The 24,383-nt window shown below is 42.5% G+C and overlaps 1 protein-coding gene across 5 annotated transcripts in view; it reads right to left on the bottom strand.

Moving 5' to 3' along the window:
• Positions 1 to 7,584: 7,584 nt before the first annotated feature.
• The window catches only part of LOC129138259 (protein FRG1B-like), a 39,895-nt gene continuing 23,096 nt past the window's right edge, over positions 7,585 to 24,383 (bottom strand). For 2 of the 5 annotated variants that reach the window (XR_010154554.1, XR_010154551.1), the window contains exons 6-9: positions 22,352 to 22,443; positions 21,256 to 21,758; positions 9,426 to 13,434; positions 7,585 to 8,400 (exon numbers count right to left, since the gene is read on the bottom strand). Coding sequence is in view for 1 of the 5 variants with exons in the window: in XM_063803709.1 (XP_063659779.1) it covers positions 22,330 to 22,443 (114 nt within the window). In the remaining 4 variants the exon portion in view is untranslated. The other 3 variants (XR_010154552.1, XR_010154553.1, XM_063803709.1) reach the window with 3 other exon arrangements.

Genomic DNA, 24,383 nt, shown 5'->3' on the forward strand with positions numbered 1-24,383 from the left:
AAACTCCGGAAGACAACCTAGACAATACCATCCTGGACATAGAAAGAGGCAAAGATTTCATGATAAAGACACCAAAAACAACAAATACAACTATTGACAAGTGGGATCTAATTAAACTTAAAAGCTTCTGCTCAGCAAAAGAAATTATCAATAGAGTGAACAACCTATAGAATGAGGAAAAAATATTTACAAACTATGTATCTGACAAAGATCTAATATTCAATATGAGGAACTTAAATTTACAAGAGAAAAACAAAAAACCCTATTAAAAAGTGGCCAAAGCCCTGACTTCTGAATAGCACTTCTGGACCCAGCCAGGGACTGAGGGATCTCACTGCCCTAAAGGAAAGAACACAGACCTGTCTGGCTTTGCCACCTGCTAATTGTAGAGACCAAAGGCCTTGAGTGAACATAGGGAGTCGTCAGAAAGTGCATGCAGCAGGACTTGAGCAAGACCTGTGCTGTGATAGCTTCAGGTCTGATCCAGGGCAGTCATAGTGGTGGTGGCCAGAGGTGCTTGTGTCTTTCTTCTCCCAGCTTTAGGTGGCTTAGAACAGAGAGAAAGACTCTGTATCTTTGAGGGAAAATAAGGGTAGGGAAAGAGTCTGTGGCTAGTAATCCAGAAAATTCTCCTGGATCTTGTTGAAGGCTGTCAAGGTGGTACTTCTCTGAGTCTGGAAGAATTACAGCATTATTGGGTATAAGGTGCCCCATAAAGCAGATATGGCTTAGATCACAACACCCAACTCTTTTCAAATATGTGAAAAGCCTTCCCAAGAAAGACAGCTACAAATAATCCCAGACAGTGAAGACTACAATAAATACTCACCTTTTCTCTCTTTAAATTTTATTTTTTAAACTTCTCATATGGTGCTGCATGCCCAAGATTTTAATGTCCAGACACTGAAGAACATCTACTAGCATCAACACCATCCAGGAAAACATGACCTCACCAAGTGAACTAAATAAGGCACTGGGGACAAATCCTGGAGAAAAAGAGATATGTGATGTTTCAGACAGAGAATTCAAAATAGCTGTATTAAAAAAAACTGAAAGAAATTTAAGATAACAAAGTAAGGAAATTCCACATTTTATCAGCTAAACTCAACAAAGAGATTGAAATAGTTACAGTACATTAAGCAGAAATTCTGAGCTGAAAAATGCAATTGGCATGCTGAAGAATGCATTACAGCCATGTAATAGCAGAATGGATCAAGCAGAAGAAATAGTGAGCTTGAAGACAGGCTCTTTGAAAATACATAGAAGAGACAAAAGAAAAAGAATAAAAACAACAAATCATGCCGACAGGATCTAGAAAATAGCCTCACAAAGACAGATCTAAGAGTTATTTGTTTTAAAGAAGTTGTAAAGAAAGAGGCAGGGGAGGATCTAGAAAATAGCCTCACAAAGACAGATCTAAGAGTTATTGGTTTTAAAGAAGATGCAGAGAAAGAGGCAGTGGTAGAAAAATTTATTCAAAGGGATAGTAACAGAGAACTTTCCAAACCTAGAGAAAGACATCCATATCCAACTACAAAAATGTTATAGAACATTAAGCAGATTTAACCCAAAAAAGACTACTTCAAAGCATTCAATAGTCTTCCAAAGGTCAAAGATAAAAGTTCTTAAGGAAGAAAGAGAAAAGAAACAAATAACCTACTGGGGAGCTCCAACACGTCTGGCAGCAGACTTTACAGTGGGAACTCTACTGGCCAGGAGAGAGAAGCAATAAATATTTAAAGTACTAAAGGAAAGAAACTTTTACCTTAGAATAGAATATACAGTGAAAATGTTCTTCCAAAAAAAAAGAATAGTGACTTTTTCAGACAAACAAAAGCTGAAGTATTTTATGAATACCATACCTGTCCTAAAGGAATGCTAAAGGGAGTACTTCAATCAGGAAGAAAAGGACATTAATGAGTAACAAATGATCACCTAAAGGTAAAAAAAATCCTCACTGCTAATAGGATACAAAACAAAACAGAATATTATAACACTATAGCTGTGTGGTGTGCAAACTACTCTTATTTAAAGTAGGAATACTAAATAATATCCAATCAAAAGTAATAGCTACAACAACATTTCAAGACATAGCACAATAAAATATAAATAGAAACAACAAAAAGTTAAAAAGTTAAGGGATGAGCACGACCCGTCCTGAGCCGGCAGATGTGGTGGAAGCCCCGGAGCTCCGGAGCTCCCGGAAGGACTGGAGCGTGGGCGGAAAGGAGGCTGCCCCTAGAGCCGGAAGCCTGCGCAGGGGACAGAGGCCTCCGGCGGCGCCCCCCAGCAACAGCAGGGCGGTGCCACATTGGTCCTGAGCCAGGCCTGGCCGCCGGTGACGGCGGGACTCTCTGGGAGGCCGGCGGTCCTCGGGTGTAGAGGGAGACAGCTGCCCGGGGGCACGGGCGAGCGCCTCTGGGGGTCCCGGATCCGAGACCCGCGGCCCCGGGGTGGCGGTGACGCCTGGAGTCATGCGGGCTTGGCTGGGCCGGGCTCTTGGGGCAGCCAGGCGCCGCTACTGGCGTCTAGGCCACACCACCCTGAACGCGCCCGCTCGCCTCTGATCCGTTGAAGCTAAGCAGGGTCGGGACTGGTTAGTACTTGGATGGGATTCCGCCTGGTAATAGCGGTACCATAGGCTTTTGGCTTCCCGCTCCCTCCTTCTTTCCCCCTTTTGTCTCCGTGCTTCCCAACTGCCCCCCGCCTCTGCTCCCCGTTGACCGCCCCCGTGCCCCAGCCGAAGCCCAGGACCTCCTCCTGAAGATCCGCCGCTGCAGCACCGCCAGGCAGCAGCATCCCACCTCTTCCGACTCGCTGCAGCCCCACCCAACCCGGGCGGGACGGGACCGACCCCGAGGGTGCAGGCGCGGGTTCCCTGAGGTCCCGGGTGTCTTCACGCTCCCCGGACTCACAGGCAATTGTATTCATTCATTCAGCGTCACTGCAACCGTCCAAGCCGGTGGAAGGGGCGAGCAGGAGCAGCGGGTGCCACAGAACCCAGCCAAGACCTCAGCTCCAGAACCCAAGGGCTGCTTTCCCCAGAGGAAGGACATTTTCTTCGCCAGCCACGAGGAAATCCGTCCCTGTGCACCCTGTTTCCCAATGCCACCGACTTCGTGTAAACTCCAGTCCGGAGGACAGGAGAGAGACCCAGGCCTCGCCCCGTGGACAGGCTCGGCGCCACGGCTCCCTCCAGACACACGAGCACACTCTACAAATCTCGGGGCCCACCGCATCAAGGAGACAGAAAGAAGCAAACAAAGGAAGGACCTTATGAAACCCCCCCCCCAAAGCAACAAACCAATCGAAGAAAAAAACACGTCTCAGGGCTCCATTGGTTTTCCTGGGTGGGGGACCCTGACCACCTGTTCTAGCCCGGCCCAAGAACCCTCCACCCCACCCCGGCCTGCTGAAAGGTGCCCTGTCTACCTGAGCAGAGCCTCCCTCTCCAAGGCTCTGTCGCTGTCACTCCACAACTCCCTCACCCTCTCCCTTTCTCTACTTCCCCCTCCACCTCGCGCTCTACTGTGGTGCTCTCTCTTCCCCCCTCTCTCTCTCCTCCCCCCTTTTCTGTCTCTCTCTCTCTCTCTCTATCGCTGTCTCTCTCTCTGCCTCTGGTTCTATTTCTCCATCCCTCTCTCCCTTGCTCTCCTTCTGCAGCAGGAGGAGCTGCAGACAGAACCCCTCAGACACCGAGTTGTAGAAGGAGGGGCTTTATTCAGCTGGGAGCATCCGCAGACTCATGTCTCCAAAAACCGAGCTCTCCGAGTGAGCAGTTCCTGTCCCTCTTAAGGGCTTACAACTCTAAGGGGGTCCACGTGAGAGGGTCGTGATTGATTGAGGAAGCAGAGGGTACGTGACTAGGGGCTGCATGCACAGGTAATTAGATCAGAACAAAACAGGACAGGGATTTTCACAGTGCTTTTCTATACAATGTCTGTAATCTATAGATAACATAACCGAGTAGGTCAGGGGTCGATCTTTAACTACCAGGCCCAGGGTGTGGCGCAGGGCTGTCTGCCTGTGGATTTCATTTCTGCCTTTTAGATTTTACTTCTTCTTTCTTTGGAGGCAGAAATTGGGCATAACACAATATGAGGGGTGGTCTCCCTTCAAGCGCTCTGTGTCTGTGTCTTTGTGTGTCTGTGTGTGTGCGCCCGGGTGTGGTGTGTGTGTGTGTCTGCGTGCATGCACCCGTGTGCATCCGTGTGTGTGTCAGGGTGGGTTTGCTCGTGGTAGTGGTGGGGTGTGTCTGGGTGTCCGTCAGCCCCTCTTTCCCGGGATGAGGCTGCCGGGGCTCTAGTGACAGGGCGGGGCAAAGCAGAGCCTTCTTGCCCCTTTGGCCATGGTGGGTCCTCGTCAGAACAAGCGACGATGGTGTGAGCATTGTGAGAAAAAGGGCCCGTGGGGCTGGGCCGGCTGTTCGCCCCTGGGCAGCCCTGGCGGCTCTGAGTGTGTGGGGCAAGAGGGGGCCTTGCAGGAGGGGCGGCGAGGAATCCAAAATAAATTTTCCGCGGCAAGGCGGAGGACCGGAGGGGACCCCAGGACCGTGGGCCTCGGGCCCTGACGCCTCGGAGCACACCCGTCCTAAGCGGGCCCCAGGTGTTGGAAGCTCGGGAGCTCAAGAGCCTGGGGAAGGCCTGGAGTCTCAGCGAGAGGGTGGCTGCCTGGAGAGTCCAGAGCCCTGGCAGGGGATGGAGGCCTCTGGCGCCTGGGCTGTCTCGCGCATGGTCTGGCCGCCGGCGACATCGGAACGCTCTGGGAGGTCGGCGGAAAGCGCAGCGCGGCGATGGTGGTGCTTGGGCGTAGAGGGGGAGAGCAGCCCGGCCACAGGCAAGCGGCTCCGGGGTGCCTGATCCCAGCCTCGCGGCCCCCGGGTTGGTGGTGACGCCTGGAATCAGGCAGGTGCAGCTGGACTGGGCTCTTGGGCCAGCCAGGCGCCACTGCCATTGTCTACGGCCATACCACCCGGAAAACGAGAGAGACCCAAGCCGCGGCCCGTGGGCACGCTCAGCGCCACTGCTCCTGCCACAGTGAGGGGCGCACTCTACAACTTTCAGGGCCCACAGCACCAAGAGGACAGGGAGGAGCCCTTGCTGCCTGGCTCACGAAAGCCCCCTGTGGGAGAGCCCCAGAAGCGCAGGGCATGTGGGGTGCAGGAAGCGCCTTTCCCCATGCCCCGGTGTAGGTGAACTCCATAGAGGAGGGAGGAGGGTGACACCCACCAGGGGTGCTAATTGGTAACCACAGTGGCCTCAAAGAACTCAAATGAAAGGAAGACTTGCAAGTCTCTCACTTTAAGTCCAGAGCTAGAAATGATTAAGCTTAGTGAAGATGTAGAATTTTCATAGCTAGAGAGAAGTCAACGCTTGGCTTCAAAACTTCAAAGGATGGGCTGACTCTCTTTGAGGACCACTGCAGCTGGTGACTTCAAGTTACAGCCAGTGCTCATTGACCACTCTGAAAATCTCAGGGCCCTTAAGAATTATGCAAAATCTATTCTTTCTGTGCTCTAGAAATAGAACATCACTGTCTGGGTGACAGCACATCTGTTAATAGCATGGTTTACTGAATATTTTAATCCCACTATTGAGACCTACTGCTCCGAAAAAAAAAAAAAACGATTCTTTTAAAAAGATTGTTGGTTGGCCAGGCATAGTGGCTCATACTTGTAATCCCTGCACTTTGGGAGGCTGAGGATCACCTGAGGTCAGGAGTTCCAGACCAGCCTGGCCAAAATGATGAAACCCCATCTCTAATAAAAATACAAAAAAATTAGCCAGGCATGGTGGTAGTACCTGTAATTTCAGCTACTCGGGAGGCTGAGGCAGAAGAATGGCTTGAACCCTGGAGGCAGAGGTTGCAGTGAGCCGAGACCGCACCACTGTACTCCAGCCTGGGCAACAAGAGTGAAACTACGTCAAAAAAAAAAAAAAAAAGAAAAGAAAAGAAAAGAAAAGAAAGAAAAAGAAAAAATAAAAGGAAAGAAAAGAAAAAAAGATTGCTGCTTATTGACAATTCACCTAGCCACCCAGAAGCTTAGATGGAGATGTACTTGGAAATTAATGTTATTTTCATGGCTGCTAGTACAATATTTACCTTCAGCCTGTGGATCAAGGAGTGGTTTTGACTTTCAAGTGTTTTTATTAATTAATAATTGCATTTTGTAAAGGTATAGCTGTCATAGATAGTGATTTCTTTGATGAATCTGGATAAACTGAATTGAAAACCTTTTGGAAAGGATTCACCATTAATCCTTTCATGATATTTGAACCTCCTCCCGTGAATCACAAATGTCCTTAATAGCAATCCTTAAATGCCATTAAGGACTTTTGTGATTGATGGGAGGAGGATGAAATATTAACATTAACAGGAGTTTGGAAGAAGTTGATTCCAGCCCTCATGGATGACTTTGAGGGCTCAGGATGTCAGTGGAGGAAGTCCCTGCAGATGTGGTAGAAATCACAAGATAACTAGAATTAGAATTAGGGCCTTAAGGTGAGATGAAATTGCTGTAAACTCATGATGAAACTTGAACAAATAGGGAGTTGCTTCTTAGGGACGAGCAAAGAAAATATTTTCTTGAGATGGAATCTAATCCAGGTGGAGATGCTATCAACATTGTTGAAATGACAACAAAGGATTTAGAATATTCCATAAACCTAGTTGATAAAGCAGCAGCAGGGTTTGAGAGGGTTTACTCCAATTTTGAAAGAAGTTCTACTGTTGACAAAATGCTGTCAAACAGCATCACATGCTACAGGGAAATCTTCTGTGAAAGGAACAAACTTCATTGTTTTAAAAAATTGACACATGCTTCCAACCTTCAGCAGCCCCCACACTGATTAGCCAGCAGTCATCAATATAGAGGCAAGACTCTCACCAGCAAAAAGATTATGACTTGGTAAGGCTCAGATATTCATTAGCATTTTTTAGCACTGACGTATTTTAACTTAAGGTATGTACACAGTTTTTTAGACATTCTATTAATTACTAATTAATAATTATTAAATACTCATTAGACTACAATATAGTTTAAGCATAACTTTTATAAGCACTGGGAAATAAAATGTTTATGCAACTAACTTGATTGTAACATTTGCCTTATTGAAGTGGTCTGGAACAAAACCCACACTATCTCTGAGGTGTGCTTGTAGGTTTTTGTTTGTAACATTTGCTTTACTGCAGTTGTCTGGAACCAAACCCACACTATCTCTGAGGTGTGCTTCTAGGTTTTTGGTTGTTCTTTGTTTTGAGATGGGGTTTCGCTCTGTCGCCTAGGCCAGAGTGCAGTAGCATGATCATAGCTCACTGCAGCCTCAAACTGCTGGGTCAAGTGATTTTTCTACCACAGCCTCCTGAGTAGCTGGGACTACAGGCATGCAGCACTATGCCTGGCTATGTTTTTTAATACTTTTTTTGTAGAGACGGGATCTCACTATGTTGCCCACCTGGTCTTGAACTCTGGGGCTCAGGCAATCCAGCCACTTCAGCCTCCCAAAATGCAGCCATTACCGGCTTGAGCAACTGCACCCAGCTTGTCTGCAGTTCTTAAAACAAAAACGGCCAGGTGCGGTCTGACACCTGTAATCCCAGCACTTTGGGAGGCCAAGGCAGGTGAATCACAAGGTCAGGAGTTCAAGACCAGCCTGGCCAAGATGGTGAACGCAGTCTCTACTAAAAATACAAAAATTAGCCAGGCGCAGTGGCGGGCACCTGTAGTCCCAGCTACTCGGGAGGCCGAGGCAGGAAACTCGCTTGAACCCGGGAGGCGGAGGTTGCAGTAAGCCGAGATCGTGCCACTGCACTCCTGCCTTGCGACAGAGCAAGACTCCATCAAAAAAAAAAATGTAATTTAAAAGATTAAAAGTTACGATAGATTTTTACAAATGTATATATCTACCATTATAGTATCATACAGAATGGTTTTACTGCCGTGAAGATTCTCTGTGCTCTGTGTATCCATCTCTTCCTTCCCCTTGGTCCATGGCAACCACTGATCTTTCTACTGATCCCATAGTTTCACCGTTTCCAGAACGTCATATAATTGGAATCGAACAGTACGTAGACTTTTCGGATTGGCTTCTTCTTTTAGCAATATGCATTTAAGTTTCCTCCATGTATTTTTTTGTGGCTTGATAGTTCATCTCCTGTTAGCAGTGAATAACATCCTGTTGCCATTATACTTTTGTCAAGACTCAGAACGTACAACGTGAAGAGTAAACGTGAATGTGCACTGTAATCTTTGAGTGATAATGAAGGATCAAGGTAGGTTCCTGGTTGTCACAGGTGTGCTCCTGTGAGGCAGGAAGCTGTAGTGCGGAGGCTGTGTGTGGGGAAAGGGACATATGAGAAGTCTTTACTCTCTGCTCCGTTTAGCTGTGAACCTGCACTTCTCTAAAAAATAAAATTAGTTAAAATTAAAAGCAAAAAATTAGAAAAATTAAACATTACAATGTGTCATATAGTTTTCAAATCACAAGACAGAAAAAGACATAATAAAAGAAACTATAGAAAACATCAAGGATAGGAATAAAACATCAGTGATAGAAGGCAGAAGACAGAAACGTGGAGCCAAACACATTAATTTATTTTAATCATTAATTATACTCATTTATACTAATTTATATTGATTTAACATATTAATTCTGACTAAATGGCATTAAAAGAGGTCTGAGGAATTTGCATGTCACATTCTGGATGACAGGACTCGATAATATTAACTTTTTAGTTTGCTGTAAATCATTTAAAAATATGCTCAAATTCCAATAAAAATTCCAAGAAAAATATTTTCGAACAAGAACATGTGATTTTAAATCCATATATTGAACACACACATACAATGAGAGCCATTATTATAAAATTTACTATAAGATATTTAAGATTATTATCACTATCCAAAATTAAACAAATTTGAAATGGCACAAAAATAAACACATTAATGAAAGAGAATTAAAAACACAGAAATTGAGTGTAATTTTATCTAGTGACAGGGTAACATTTTAAACCCACAAAACAGAGCGATTGTTCCATTTGTGGTATTAAAATATTGGGTAATGATTTGAGAATATAAAATGACAGAATTGCATCATGGTCCTACATCTTACATAAAAGTTAATTCCAGTATTAAATATAAAAGAGAGAGAGAGAGAGAAAAGAAAATTAGATGTGTGTGTGTGTTTTATGACCTTGAGAATGAATGTCTTCTAAAATAAAAATTTCAAACAGAAACCATATAAAAAGGAATAAACCTAACGTACCTAAAATGTAAATTCTTATACATTTTAACACCAGGTAAATAGCACAAAACAAACTGGGGAAACTTTTACAGCAATTATGTTACATGAAAGTTAAAATCCTTATGACATATACAATGTATAAAACAGTATGATTACTGCTATTATTAATCGCATTATGATTACCTGGTCTTCCCGCGCACCAGTCCTCTTCTGGTGCCCTGTGGTGAAGCAGAGCCCTCCCTCTCTGGCCACAGTGAGGGATCCAGCAGGAACCTGTGCCTAAACCCACAGAGGGTGTGAGCCAAGCCAGGACGTCACATTCCCTCCCGCGAAATGATGCAGATACCCACTCACGACAGAGATTTGGTCCCTCTCTGGAAAAGCTGTGTAACAATTATTGCAGAAACTTGTTTCTTATGTTCCCAGACACGTGGAGAAAGCTGGTCTGGAAGACTGATGTCCACATGCTAAGAGAAGCAGTCACTCATAACACACACACTGCACACACCACACCGTGTGCACATGCACACACACCCCACACACAGACACCACACAAACAGCACACACACCATGTGCACATGCACACACACCCCTCACACCCACTGCCTACACCCCACAAACATACCTACTGCACACACACCATGTGCACATGCATACACCCCATACAGACACCACACACACTGCACACACGCCACATATAGACACCACACACACTGCACACACACTATGTGCACACACCCCACACACACCACACACACTGCATACACACCATGTGCACACACACACAGACACCACACACACTGCACACACACCATATGCACATGCACACACTGCACACAAACACACTGCACACACACCATGTGCACACACACACCCCACACACATACACCACACACAGTACGCACACCATGTGCACATGCACAGGCCCCATACAGACACCACACACACCACACATAGACACCACACACACTGCACACACACTATGTGCACACACCCCACACACACCACACACACTGCATACACACCATGTGCACACACACACCACAGACACCACACACACTGCACACACACCATATGCACCTGCACACACTGCACACAAACACACTGCACACACACCATGTGCACACACACACCCCACACACATACACCACACACAGTACACACACCATGTGCGCATGCACACACCCCACACAGACACCACACACACTGCACACACACCATGTGCATATGCACACCCCAGACATCACACACACTACACACACCACTCCATGTGCACACATGCACCCCAGACACCACACACACTGCACACACACACCGTGTACACACACACACCCCATACACCACACACACCACACACGCCATGTGCACATGCACACCCCAGACACCACACACTGCACACAGCAGACACCACACTACACACACGCCATGTGCACACGCACACACCCACATACACACCACATTGCACACACCACGTCATGTGCACATGCACACTCCACATGCAGAAGCCACACACACGGCACACACACCATGTACACATGCACACACACCACACACCATGCACGTGCACACACACACCCCTCAGACACCACACTGCACACACAACCAAGACACCACACGCACTGCACACCCCCCCAACACTGCACACACACCATGTGCACATGTACACACACACCACACACTGCACACACACCATGTACACATGCACACACCCCACAGACACCACCCAGACACCACACACACTGCACACAGCACACCATGTATACACACACACTGCACACACACCATGTACACATGCACACACACCCTGCACAGACACCACACACTGCACACACCACACCATGTATACATGCACACACCATGCACACACACCATGTGCACTTGCACACACACCCCAGACACCACACACAGACACCACACTGCACCCACACCATGTATACATGCACACACCCCACACACTGTACACACACCATGTGCACACATGCACACCTCTGACACCACACACTGTGTACACACCATGTGCACACACACCCCCCACAGACATCACACACACCACACAGTATGTGCACACGTGCACACACCCCCACACCACACACATGAATCTACTACACTTACACCACACACATACAGCACCACACACATCACACACCCCATACATACTCCCCACACACCACACACACCACACATACTCCCCACACACTGCACACGTACATACAGTGCCACACACATAGAGCAAACACATACCTCACATACATACACCACACCACACACACATTCTACAAACACATCAAGCACACATCAAACACTACACACACCGCACACACACAGCACCATACACACACAAAACACACACATCACATACACCACACACATATCACATGCACACACCACACATAGTACACATACACACCAAACACACATACACCACAAACACAGCACATATACACACCATGCACCACCCACATACTACACGCAGTATAAACACATAACACCCACAATACACTCCACACACACATATACATACCCCATGTACCTACTACACACACAGACCACACACACATATCATGCATACACCTGCACACACCTCACAGAATATATACACTCCTCACTTTTAGAAATTAATTTGGCTTTTAAGGAGCCTGGATAGTAAAGTATTTTATTGGCGTTTGAGTGAGCCGAGAAAATGCGTATAAATACACATGCATAACTATGAGGGCAAAAGCAGCACTTTCGAAATCACAACATTAGATTAAACCGTGTAAATTTTTTATTGTTTTTAAAAAGTCAACTCTTTCTCATTTTACTAGAAACTATTTACCAGAGTAAACTAATGAGATTCTTCCTGAGGTCAAAAGACTTTCTGGAAAAACTTCTCCTTGATGAAATTGCACTTAAAACATCACTTCCATAGTGAAGTATTTCTTTAAGATGTTCTTGGTCCTTTTCCTGTCATGTGGAATCGTCAATTCAAATTTTAAAAGTGACTATGAGATGTTTTTCATCTATTATTTAAAAAATGTTGAAGGGCTTTTTAATTCTGCCTTCAGCAGAGATCGACACACTCTGATTATGATGTAAAACTGAATACGTTACTCTGACAGGCTTTCTCCTCTGCAGCGCCGCTACCATCATTATTAATAATGATTGAATGCTTTTACTCCATGCACAATCTATATTCCCTGCTTTATAAAGAATAGAAATCTAATTCTCACTATGAAGGCAGATAAAAGTAATCCCTTCAATCTACAGATGACTGAATCATTTACCAAAGCACTCAGACTTTAAATATAATTTATCAAATGTGTCTATATTTCTATGCATATAATTCATATAAAGAACATGTAGTTTAAATCATTGCACATTTTATGCTTTTAATCAGTTGTGATGGTCATTAGTATTTTTATCACATTTCCCCAAAGGTAGGCTAATTACTGTTATTATTTTCAGCTAGAAATATAAAAGGTATTTTCTATTTTTGATGACTTTGAAACATAACCCTTGGAATATAATATCTGTGTATAATATCTGTGGAAAGCATGAAAGTAATATTCAAACAGTATGCATTTTTTCCAGAATGAAAATTTCCTCTACAATATTCATCCTTTTTTCCTGATGGACACATAAAAGTCAACATTTCTAACATTGCTGGACATTATTTACATTAAACTTGCCTCAGCTTCAGTTGTTGCAGAAACTGGGCAAGAGGCCACAAGGTACACAATACACACACACAAAAAAAACTTGTATTATTATACTTACCTAAGTGTCTAAAGAGGTGGATAAATATATTAGATTGCTCCAGAACAAGGATTTTTATGGGGCCTATTGGAAAGTATGACTGCAGTTTGAGTGAGATGCCTGTAAGAGATTCAATTTGGCCACTATTTATTGAGTATCCAAGTTTAAAAGTACTGACAGAAGGCTCATGAGATAGAAATTTTCACCTAAGTCTACTGGAAATGTGCTACTGGATGCTGTAGTAAACAGTGGTGTGGTAATTGTAAAACACATCTGATATCTAAACCTTTGTTTGTTTTTTACCTGAAATCTTTATGGGGGTGATTGTGTATGTCAATTTGAATCTTCCCATCAACAAGATAAATAAATAAATAGCCAGCCTACCTCGATAAATTAGTTCACCTTTTCGGCAGTGCTTCTCCTCCTTTGACAGCCACAAGATTCGCCCGGGGATCTCCTTAAAATGCAAAACCATAGACCACACTTTGACTAGCTTGGATAAGGGGCCAGAGCATTGAAATGAGTGTGTAGGTGACTGTGCTAAGATTCTCCTGCTCATTTGGGAACTGGCTCACCATATAAATAAAGCTTAGGACCTCTAGTCCTTGCTGGAAAAGAAATACACATACATAGGATGTGACTGTGCATATGGAATATCTGTTGTGTTCTGGACATTGTGCTAGACAACAGAGATAAGGAGTCAAATAATCACTTGTCTGTATCTGAAAAGAGCTTCCGACACAGTGGCTTCTGAGGTCTTTGAAACGAGATTCACTTTCAGATTTGATTATTTCATTTATGATTTGATATTTTCATTGAACCCCATGATATGATAAAGTTTTCCAGAACCTGCTAGAACAATTGACTTTGCTTTCAGCATTATGAAGCCACTGGGGCATATAAGTAGTTCATTTATGTTTGTATTTAACCAGACAGGAACAAGTTGAGCTACTTTTCTGGCCACCTTCGTTTAGACCTGTTTTTTTTAGTTATTTTTGTTTGTTTGTTTTTGAAACGGGTCTCACTCTGTCACCTAGGCTGGAATGCAGTGGCGTGATCAGAGCTCACTGCAGCCTCTACCTTCTAGGCTCAAGCAATCCTCTCACCTCAGCCTCCTGAAAAACTGCGACCACAGGCTCATACCACCATACCCAGCAAATTAAAAATATATTTTTTTGTACAGACAGGGTTTTTCCATGTTTCCTAGACTTGTCTCCAACTCCTGAGCTCAAGCAATCTGCCTGCCTCAGCCTCCTAAAGTGTAGAGCTGTGTTTTTAGTCTTTTTTGAGCTGTTTTACAATGCAGTTTTGAATTGATAAGTTTGGATTCATTCTGATATTTACAGATTTAACATCCTACTTCACAAGATGCTCATAGCCTTGATCCATTACAGTAGCCACCTTGTCCATCTCTGCTCATAGCCTAAACTAACAGAAGCCAGAGGGAAGAAATGGAAGCCAACAAGAGTCCAGAACACACATTTTATAAGAGCATAAGAAATTTAAAAATAGCAAAGTATATCATGAAGTTTTTAATAGATATGCGTGGCCAAAATTTATTCTTAATCAATATATTCTATAAACTGGGAGAAAATATTAAACACATGAAAAGTAAGGAACTTGGGCTGGGCGCGGTGACTCACGCCTGTAATCCCAGCACTTTGGGAGGCTGAGGTGGGCGGATCACAAAGTCAGGAGATCAAGACCATCCTGGCTAACACGGTGAAACCCTGTCTCTACTAAAAATACAAAAAATTAGCCAGGCATGGTGGCGGGTGCCTGTAGTCCCAGCTACTTGGGAGGCTGAGGCAGGAGAATGCTGTCAACCTGGGAGGCGGAGCTTGCAGTGAACCAAGATCGCGCCACTGCACTCCAGCCTGGGTGACAGAGCAAGACTCCGTCTCAAAAAAAAAAAAAAGAAAGAAAAGTAAGGAACTTTTATCATTACTATATAACTAATATTGGTAAGCTATTGATTATTGCCACAATTTCAGATCCTGTTATTGGTATATTCAGAGATTCAACTTCTTCCTGGTTTAGTCTTGGGAGAGGGTACGTGTCGAGGAATTTATCCATTTCTTCAAGATTTTCTAGTTGATTTGTGTAGAGGTGTTTGTAGTATTCTCTGATGGTAGTTTGTATTTCTGTGGGATCGGTGGTGATATCCCCTTTATCATTTTTTATTGCGTCTATTTGATTCTTCTCTCTTTTTCTTTATTAGTCTTGCTAGCGGTCTATCAATTTTGTTGATCCTTTCAAAAAACCAGCTCCTGGATTCATTAATTTTTTGAAGGGTTTTTGTGTCTCTATTTCCTTCAGCTCTGCTCTGATTTTAGTTATTTCTTGCCTTCTGCTAGCTTTTGAATGTGTTTGCTCTTGCTTTTCTAGTTCTTTTAATTGTGATGATAGGGTGTCGATTTTGGATCTTTCTTGCTTTCTCTTGTGGGCATTTAGTGCTATAAATTTCCCTCTACACACTGCTTTGAATGCGTCCCAGAGATTCTGGTATGTTGTGTCTTTGATCTCGTTGGTTTCAAAGAACATCTTTATTTCTGCCCTCATTTCGTTATGCAACTAGTAGTCATTCAGGAGCAGGTTGTTCAGTTTCCATGTAGTTGAGTGGTTTTGAGTGAGATTCTTAATCCTGAGTTCTAGTTTGATTGCACTGTGGTCTGAGAGATAGTTTGTTATAATTTCTGTTCTTTTACATTTGCTGAGGAGAACTTGACTTCCAAGTATGTGGTCAATTTTGGAATACGTGTGGTGTGGTGCTGAAAAAAATGTATATTCTGTTGATTTGGGGTGGAGAGTTCTGTAGATGTCTATTAGGTCCGCTTGGTGCAGAGCTGAGTTCAATTCCTGGGTATCCTTGTTGACTTTCTGTCTCGTTGATCTGTCTAATGTTGACAGTGGGGTGTTAAAGTCTCCCATTATTAATGTGTGGGAGTCTAAGTCTCTTTGTAGGTCACTCAGGACTTGCTTTATGAATGTTGGTGCTCCTCTATTGGGTGCATATATATTTATATAACTAATATGACGAGAATGTGGTTTATGTTTTTATCTTTGCAAGATTTAGGAACATTTAGTGCAAAGAGGAAGAATTTATAATCATGGGGAGCATGTATGATACTGGAGGGACCCTTCTGAAAAGGGGGAAATGGCATCATGAGATATGCTATGGTCATAGCTTTGTGGGAGCACAGCTAGCTATGATCTCCCTCATCAAACCCATTGGGCAGTGTTCAGTTACCAACATTGAGATAGAGCTCACCCACCCAGGACAGAAGAGAACATATACACTGCAGTCAGAAGCCACTGAGTAGGAAGCTCCTTTCAGATAGAGGCAAGGGATATTTGACTTTTTATCTCTAGTGTCTAGTACAATGTCCAGAACACAACAGACATTCCATATGCACAGTCACATCCTATGTATCTGTATTTCTTTTCCAGCCAGGACTGGAGGTCCTAAGCTTCGTTAATATGGCGAGCCAGTGCCCACATGAACAGTAGCATCTTAGCACTGTCACCAAGACATCCATTTAAATGCTCCTATCTTAGCTAGTCAAAGTGTGGTCTATGAGTTTCCATTTTAATAAGATCCACGGGTGAATCTTGTGCATGTTACAGAGGAAGCACTGTCCTACATCATATGTGACAGGCTCTCATACTCACCATCATCACGGGAATCTTGTACATGTTACAGGGAAGCACTGTCCTACATCATATGTGATGGGCTCTCATAGTCACCATCATCACGGGAATCTTCTGCATGTTACAGGGAAGCACTGTCCTACATCGTATGTGACAGGCTTTCATAGTCACCATCATCACGGGAATCTTGTGCATGTTACAGAGGAAGCAGTGGGGCCCTACATCATATGTGACAGGCTCTCATAGTCACCATCATCACGGGAATCTTGTGCATGTTACAGAGGAAGCACTGTCCTACATCATATGTGAAAGGCTCATAGTCACCATCATCATGGGAATCTTGCGCATGTTACAGGGAAGCACTGTCCTACATCGTATGTGACAAGCTTTCATAGTCACCGACATCACGGGAATCTTGCACATGTTACAGGGAAGCACTGGGGTCCTACATCATATGTGACAGGCTCTCATAGTCACCATCACCATGGGAAGCTGCATTTAGAGCATTTTAACTATATGGGCTCTGAAATCAGATGACTTAGGTTTAGACTTCCTTCTACTTCTTACTAAGCAGAGAACTCTGGGGTGAAAACTTTACGAGGCCCAGTTTTATCATGTGCAAATTGGAGGTATAGGGAAATTATAGCATTTTGCATGGAATATCTTTTTAAGTATAAAATGAAATAGTACATAGGAAGCTTCTGCCATACCATAACTACACAATAAATATTAGTTATTATTAACTCATTTAATCCTAAGAAGAGGTCTATAAATTTGTACACAATAATTTTTTGTGGCTACTCAAATTTTCATAATTAATCTAGATTTAAAATCAAGGAATATTCTTACTTGTAGTTGGCAATCAATATGACATGCCAAAATTATATGTAAGTATTTTATTGTTGGTGAGGATATAAGAAATTTACCATCAAAAGAGGGACGATAATCTATGCTTGCAGACTCCAGAAAGCTGTCTCTCACATAAGAATTTGCAATTTCTGGGGGAAAAGAAAAAGTTGATTGTGCAAATAAAGATTACCATGGAGTCTTCTCTATAGCAACATCAAAAATGAAAGCTGATTCTCATCTTCCTAACAATCTGCAAAGACGAGTGAAACACAACCTACTGAGCATCAAGTTAAAGAAGGAGAGAATTTGAGTGGCACAGGAGGAAATCATGTCACCGCTAGCGAAATCAATATGACGAGTGCTCCTCTGCCCTCCTCCGAGGCTAAGGATGGGTTAAATATCAGTGGCTGACCTCAGGTAATGGAATGAGCAAAAAAGCTATAAAAATGCATGCATTACGTAATTAAGAGGGTGGGAAGGGATTTTTTTAAAAAGGCAATTCCTACTTGGGTTCTTTCCTGTTCACCCCGTTGGCAAAGAAGCTGGTCTTGCCCTAGAATTCTGGGAATGGCTGCAGACAAAACAAACACTGAGCAGACGAAATTCCCAGTAATTTAAACAAAACTCATGATATCCTTGTGTACAAGATGGAAAAAGAGTGAACCAGATGACAATATTTAGATGCAGTCATTGTTAACCCCCGTTGCTCTCCCAGTGGTCTAGCTGGGGTTTGTATAAAGTGGAATAGGAGGAATAGGGAAGGAGCCCCCACCTACCCTCTCCCCTTGTCCAGTTGTCCTCCTTCACTAGTGGATAAAGTCCACGGGAACAGGCAAGTTATTTTAAATCTGTATCTTCTGTTGTCAAGATCTGTAATCAGTTCTGCTTGCTGGACTGGGGACAGGAACCAAGGGAACATGAGGGTGAACGGGTTGACATGGAGTCCAGGAACACACTGTGCCTACATGCAGAATGTTTGTGTCAGGAAAGCCAGTCAGCAGGCAGATGGTCTCAGATACCAAGCTAGTGTTGGGAAGCAAGATTCAGTCTCTTGAAGGTGGTGTTCCTCATCCTGTGGTTTGTATCACTTGCTTCAGAATGACCTGGAGTACTTGTTAAAATGCAAATTTTGAGCCCAATCCTAGACCTCCTAAGCCTGCATCTCTACGGATGGGTCTCAGTAGTCAATATTGGAAACGTGCAGGTCCCTAGGAGATGCTTATGCATATAGATTTGAACTGTTGTGTTTAAGGGTTAGGGAGCTGGCAAAAACAAGGAATAGACCAAGCCCTCGGGTGGGAAGGCTCCATAACCTTGGCACTGTTAGCATTCTGGGCGGAACAGGATTCTGCCACATGCTTCACAGCATCCCTAGCCTCTACTCTTCAAGACCGTATTCCAGTTGTAAAAACGAAAATGTCCCCTGGGAGGCAAAATAGTCACCAGTTGGGAACTGGAACCACTGCTTTGTGAGATCAGAGTGGTTACTTTGTTCCCAATCCAAGGATCAGAACACACGATGAGAGAAAGTCCAGCTATTGGAACTGGAGTGCCAAGTTGGAGCTAGACCTACAACAAAAGCTCCAAAAGCTCCTTTATAGAGCTGATCCCATGCCTCAGCTACCTAGCTTGTACAGATGCCATGTAACTCTAGATTTGGTGACAGAAGGAATTTAAAGGCTAGAACTAGATAGGGTCTTTCAGGTTAGGCCAGCACACAACGTGGACTTTTGACATCATCCAGATGCTTGAACCAACCTCAGTCGTGAGGCAGAATTTCCCGTGGCATCTGATATACAGCCTGGATTTGGAGCACTCACTGGGATTAGATGCCACGGGAATATTGTGTTTAGGAACTCTGAAAGAGGCTTCAACAAAGCAGACCTAAGCAACACGTAGCGTCTGAACTTCTTTATCAGCTTCCATTCCAGCCCATGAGGACAAAAGCATCACATACATATCCACTGTGGCAAACCTGTCCTCAGTAGGGAATTTCCCCAGTATTACTCTCCCCTCTGTTCTGAGCCTACTTGCTCCTTTGTAATGTTTCCACTTTCTGTCCCACTCCCTAATAGATGATTTGTCCTCTCTGCCCAGCCCCCTAGTTCTGATATTTGGATTGTCTGTGATCTGGGTAGTACTTAGGAGGTAGAATCAAAGCCTTGTTGATTGGATTGGGAGTTTCTAACTTCCTATTAAAGGCACTGATTAAGCATCTATTATATAAAGTAAAGTAAGATTATGATCCAGTAAGAAAGATTCCACAAGTAGCGCAGGAAGAATTGGTTTCTAGTACACTTCATGCTTCAGGACCAGAAATCCAGAAAATAATTCTGTGGTACGTTAAGTGTTTACTGTAAGTTTCATTTCCATGTGAAAAACTGTAGTTAGCTAAAAAGTACATCCATGAAGAATCCTGATTAAACTTGTTTAATCCTGGTTAAACTAGCTACCAGCTAAACAATAAGTTCACAACAACTCAAGAACTCTGTAAAAGCATTTCTTCTGAATATTTTATTCAGAAAAAAACACACAAAAAGATAAGGCAGAAACAAAAATCCCAGTCATTTGCAGTATCTGTCAGCTTTCAATTTGGTTCTCTTGTTTAAATAAAGAAAAATAGTAAAATTAATCTATGTAAAACATGTCATATATATTCAACTGCTACTAAATATAAAAAGCGTTAAAACTGTGTGTTCAATTTTGGTTAGTGTATTACCACAACACTTATATTAAAATATGTATACTTTTAAATTTGGTTTCTATAAAAAATGGATTCCAATCTTATAAAAGTTATTTCCTAATATTCAATAAATGTTGCCTAAGGGCTTTTTCAATCCAAATAGCAATTTTAATTATGCTGGAATTTAAGGGTGCTCTAAATTTCCATTTAACAGGGTGAGAATGCAGTATTATTACAAGTGAAAAAAGTTACAGGACATAGAGCTTATTCCATTTTAGACTCCACATCCTGATTATATTTTATATCCTCTTCTTGATTTCTTACAACTAGATACATACTCATTTGCTCAGCTGGAAAAAGTTCTTAATGTTATTTACTGACTTTAGGTATGAACTCTACCAGCTAGTTAACAGGAAATATGTAATTAAACATTGCCTTTATCAAGTAATGTAAAAAAAGGGTAAGAGTAACTTTCCAACATAGGACTTGAATGAGCTGCTGGTGATTATCAAAATCTGGCACTTAATTGATTTATACTTGTACACTCACAGCTAAACGTCTCTACCTGTTTTTCTATGTTGTAAATCTAGGACATCACTTATCTACATAGGAATAGTAATAAATATTAATAATGTGCTATGATAAACATCCTGCACTCTTCCAAATCTTACAATAAAACTGCTTCAATTTCACTTGTTTAGCTTTTATACTTAGTTTTTTAGTTGATCTATGCTTATTTTAAGGAACCTGAACTACTCTAACAGAATCCACATAATTTTTATATTAGTCAAACTGCTTCTTTCTAACTCTGGTTCTAATAGTTATAAAAAGATAATGATAAATTTATGAAGTAGATACAGTCAAACCTGAATTTCTTAAAGTATATGCTTAGAATCGGTTATAATTTTTAGATATTCTTTCTTGAAAGTCTTTTCCCAAACTCATGATGTCCTCTCTAGGTAATATTGCCACACTCATAAATTAGAAATAAAGACAAAAATGTGAAAACTACAGTAATTTAAGAGAATGTAGGTTTTCTATATGCCATTTCTATTGGCTACTGAAAATAGTGGAAATAAGTAAATAAATAGCTACCTGTCCAGAAGCGTCTCATGCAAAAATCCATCTTTCTGTGTCTTTTTAAGAATTTTACTGCTTCTTTACTTATTTTAAGTTTGTGGTCTTGGAAGCTCTGAAATTTCTTTATGCAAAGAAAATGCCTTCATTGAAAAAACCTCAAACTCTGATTATACATATTTACTATTAAATTTATAAATACTGTTAATTTCTTTTTCACTTATTAAAAAAGTCTAATTGTAGGCCAGGCACAGTGGCTCATGCCTGCAATCCCAGCACTTTGGGAGGCCAAGGCAGGCAGATCACTCGAGGTCAGGAGTTCGAGAACAGCCTGGCCAACATGGTGAAACCCCGTCTCTACTAAAGATACAAAAATTAGCCGAGCGTAGTGGCGTGTGCCTGTAGTCCCAGCTACTCGGGAGGCTGAGGCAGGAGAATCACATGAACCTGGGAGGTGGAGGTTGCGATGAGCTGAGATCATGGCACTGCACTCCAGTCTGGGGGACAGAGCGAGACTCCGTCTTGGGGGAGAAAAAAAAAAGTCTAATTATATTTTTTTAAATAAGCTGGAGCTTTTGAACAACAAAGATGACCTTCATGACCTCTCAAGAGGAGGGCCACTCATTGACTGGGTAGCACAAGGCCCCATTTCTATTAGGGCATGCTGGCTGGAGTCCCCTGTGTCCTGGCCATAGCACAGCCTTTGACAGGCATCACTCCTATTGTATGAATGAATAGAGAGATTGACTAACCCGACTGACTAGTTTTGGGAGCTGGTAGGATGATTAGGAAAACTGAACCCTCAAGAAAAGAAAAGCATTTAGCTCAGTGCTCTGTCCCAAAGGATACATTGTGTTGCCTCTTCTTGTCCATCAGTTTTCATTTTTTCAGACGGGGTCTTGCTCTGTCACCCAGGCTGGAATGCAGTGGTGATCAGAGCTCACTGCAGCCTTGAACTCCTGGGCTCAAACAATCCTCCTGTCTCAGCCTCCCGAGTAGCTGGGCCTACATGCATGCACCACCATCCCCAGCTAATTAGGTAATTTATTTTGAAAGCACTTTGAGAAGCACTTCACTGTCAAATCTGTAGGTCTAAAAGGAAAAGCATACATACACATAATTGATTTCACATTGTTTTACATTTCCTTTGTCTTCTTCTGGAATGTCATCTTTTTTCTTGGTTTCTCTTTCAGCACAGGATCTAATCTAGATATTGGAAAAGAGAATCCAATGGGTTATACGTTTATCTTCCACCTTCCCCACTTTACGTATCACATAAGAACATTCGAGATGATTTCTTATGCAGAAGAAAAAATTAACTGAGCAACTATATTCAGAAAAAGACAGGTTCTGGCTATGTGTTTTTACTTCATATATATAATCTATATGAATAAGTGCTATCACATGCTTCCTCCACAGCCCTTGTGTCAGAAACACTACAGAAAAAATTATTTCAGAAACATTTTACACATCAGATCCTGTTAGGCAGTAAAGCAATCATTAACTAATTTAATTTTGTCCTCCAAGTTAATACACTAGGATCAAATTATCCCTAGCAGACAAGTGTTCATTTGATCAGATTGAAAGCTTAATAGCTATTTTAGATTGCACAGACTATTACCAAAGTATTAAAACTTTTAACATTACACAACTTGTTTTTAATTAATTGGAACCCACCTCTTTTACTAGCTTCTTATATCCTCCTAAGTTTGGATAGATGCTTACTATCACATGTCATAAGTTAATTGATCTGCATTCAACAATTAGGATCACCCACAGAACAGGCAATTGGCAATGGTAAGGACTCATGTCTCCTAAGGGATCTCTGTGGCCAGAGTCTAGTTCCAGGGCTGCTTAGAAAGTGATGACAAATAACGTGTTTGTGCCAATGACATCTTTGTGACAGTTTTGATTAGAGGGGTCCCAGACCTGAAAACATTCCCTGCTAGGGCCTGTAGCACAATGCTACCTTTAGTAAGAGGGATCTGTGTTCTGGTAGATAAGGCAAGGTCATAAAGGTGAAGGGCTGACAGAGATTAGGAGAGCCTGCAATTAAATGGTACGAAAAGAGTCCTAAATAATCACTGTTCAGAGCTTCCAAGTACTTGACTAACCAAAGAGACCCAGAAAACTTTGTATTTCATCTGAAAATTGCTTTAAATAGTGAAAAATGCAATCTTTGTGTAAGTATCTTTGTATCTTTGTATAAGTGCAAAGCACTGCACATATATTTGCAATTGTTGCCTTCAATAACACTTTTGTGATGATATCCAGATGAAAAACAATTTAAACATGATACAATAAAATATAAATATATAAAATTAAATCTAAGTCACAAACCCATCTGCATTTCCTCCATGACCTGTTTCCTGAGAAGCAATTGTGCTATGAAATACTGAGACTGGCCTCTGGAGTCAGCTGGGCCTGGGTACACATCCTGTCTTACCACACCTTGAAATCACTGCGATTTCCATGAACTGACTGACAAAAACCACGAGGATGTAAGGAGGGTCAGAGGCTGTCTTACTGTCTGTAAGGCTGAGCTCACATCCACCTCACAGGAGCATTATGGAAATTCAAGACTGCAACGCACGTGCTGGATGCATGCAACGAAAAAATATAACACTTCACTTCTCTAACTGTAAGAAAATACCTACGTTTTAGATTGAAATTGTTTGAGCTTTAGATTTGAAATTATCTGAAATCAAGACTATTCTAAAAAGAAAATCAAACATATGACCGGAAATCTAACATGAAGCACATACAGAGAATTGATAGATGCTTTTAAATTACACTGGTAGTAGAGAAAAATGTAACATAAATTTTTATGCTCTGATTATAAGAATGAAGGGCATTTTAGAAAAGGCATTTGCCCCCTCTCTTAGAGCCTTCCACTCTGGCCCCCACAATGCCTGACAGAGCAAATCTGGGTCAGACTGGATGCAACCTGTGATTCCCAAAAGAGACAAACAAAACAAGGTTCAGGATGCTCAGTACTGCGATGGAATGCCAAGACACAGAAAAGCCATGTGTCAAGAAGGGGGGAGTTATTCTTTAGACACATCCTGATATATGTTTATCATTAAAGATCAGTGGCTTTTGTGAGTCTAAAAAATTAAGCCTTAAATGTTTTCATCAAATTCCAG

Source organism: Pan troglodytes, chromosome 22 (assembly GCF_028858775.2).
Source record: "Pan troglodytes isolate AG18354 chromosome 22, NHGRI_mPanTro3-v2.0_pri, whole genome shotgun sequence".
NCBI lineage: Eukaryota > Metazoa > Chordata > Mammalia > Primates > Hominidae > Pan > Pan troglodytes.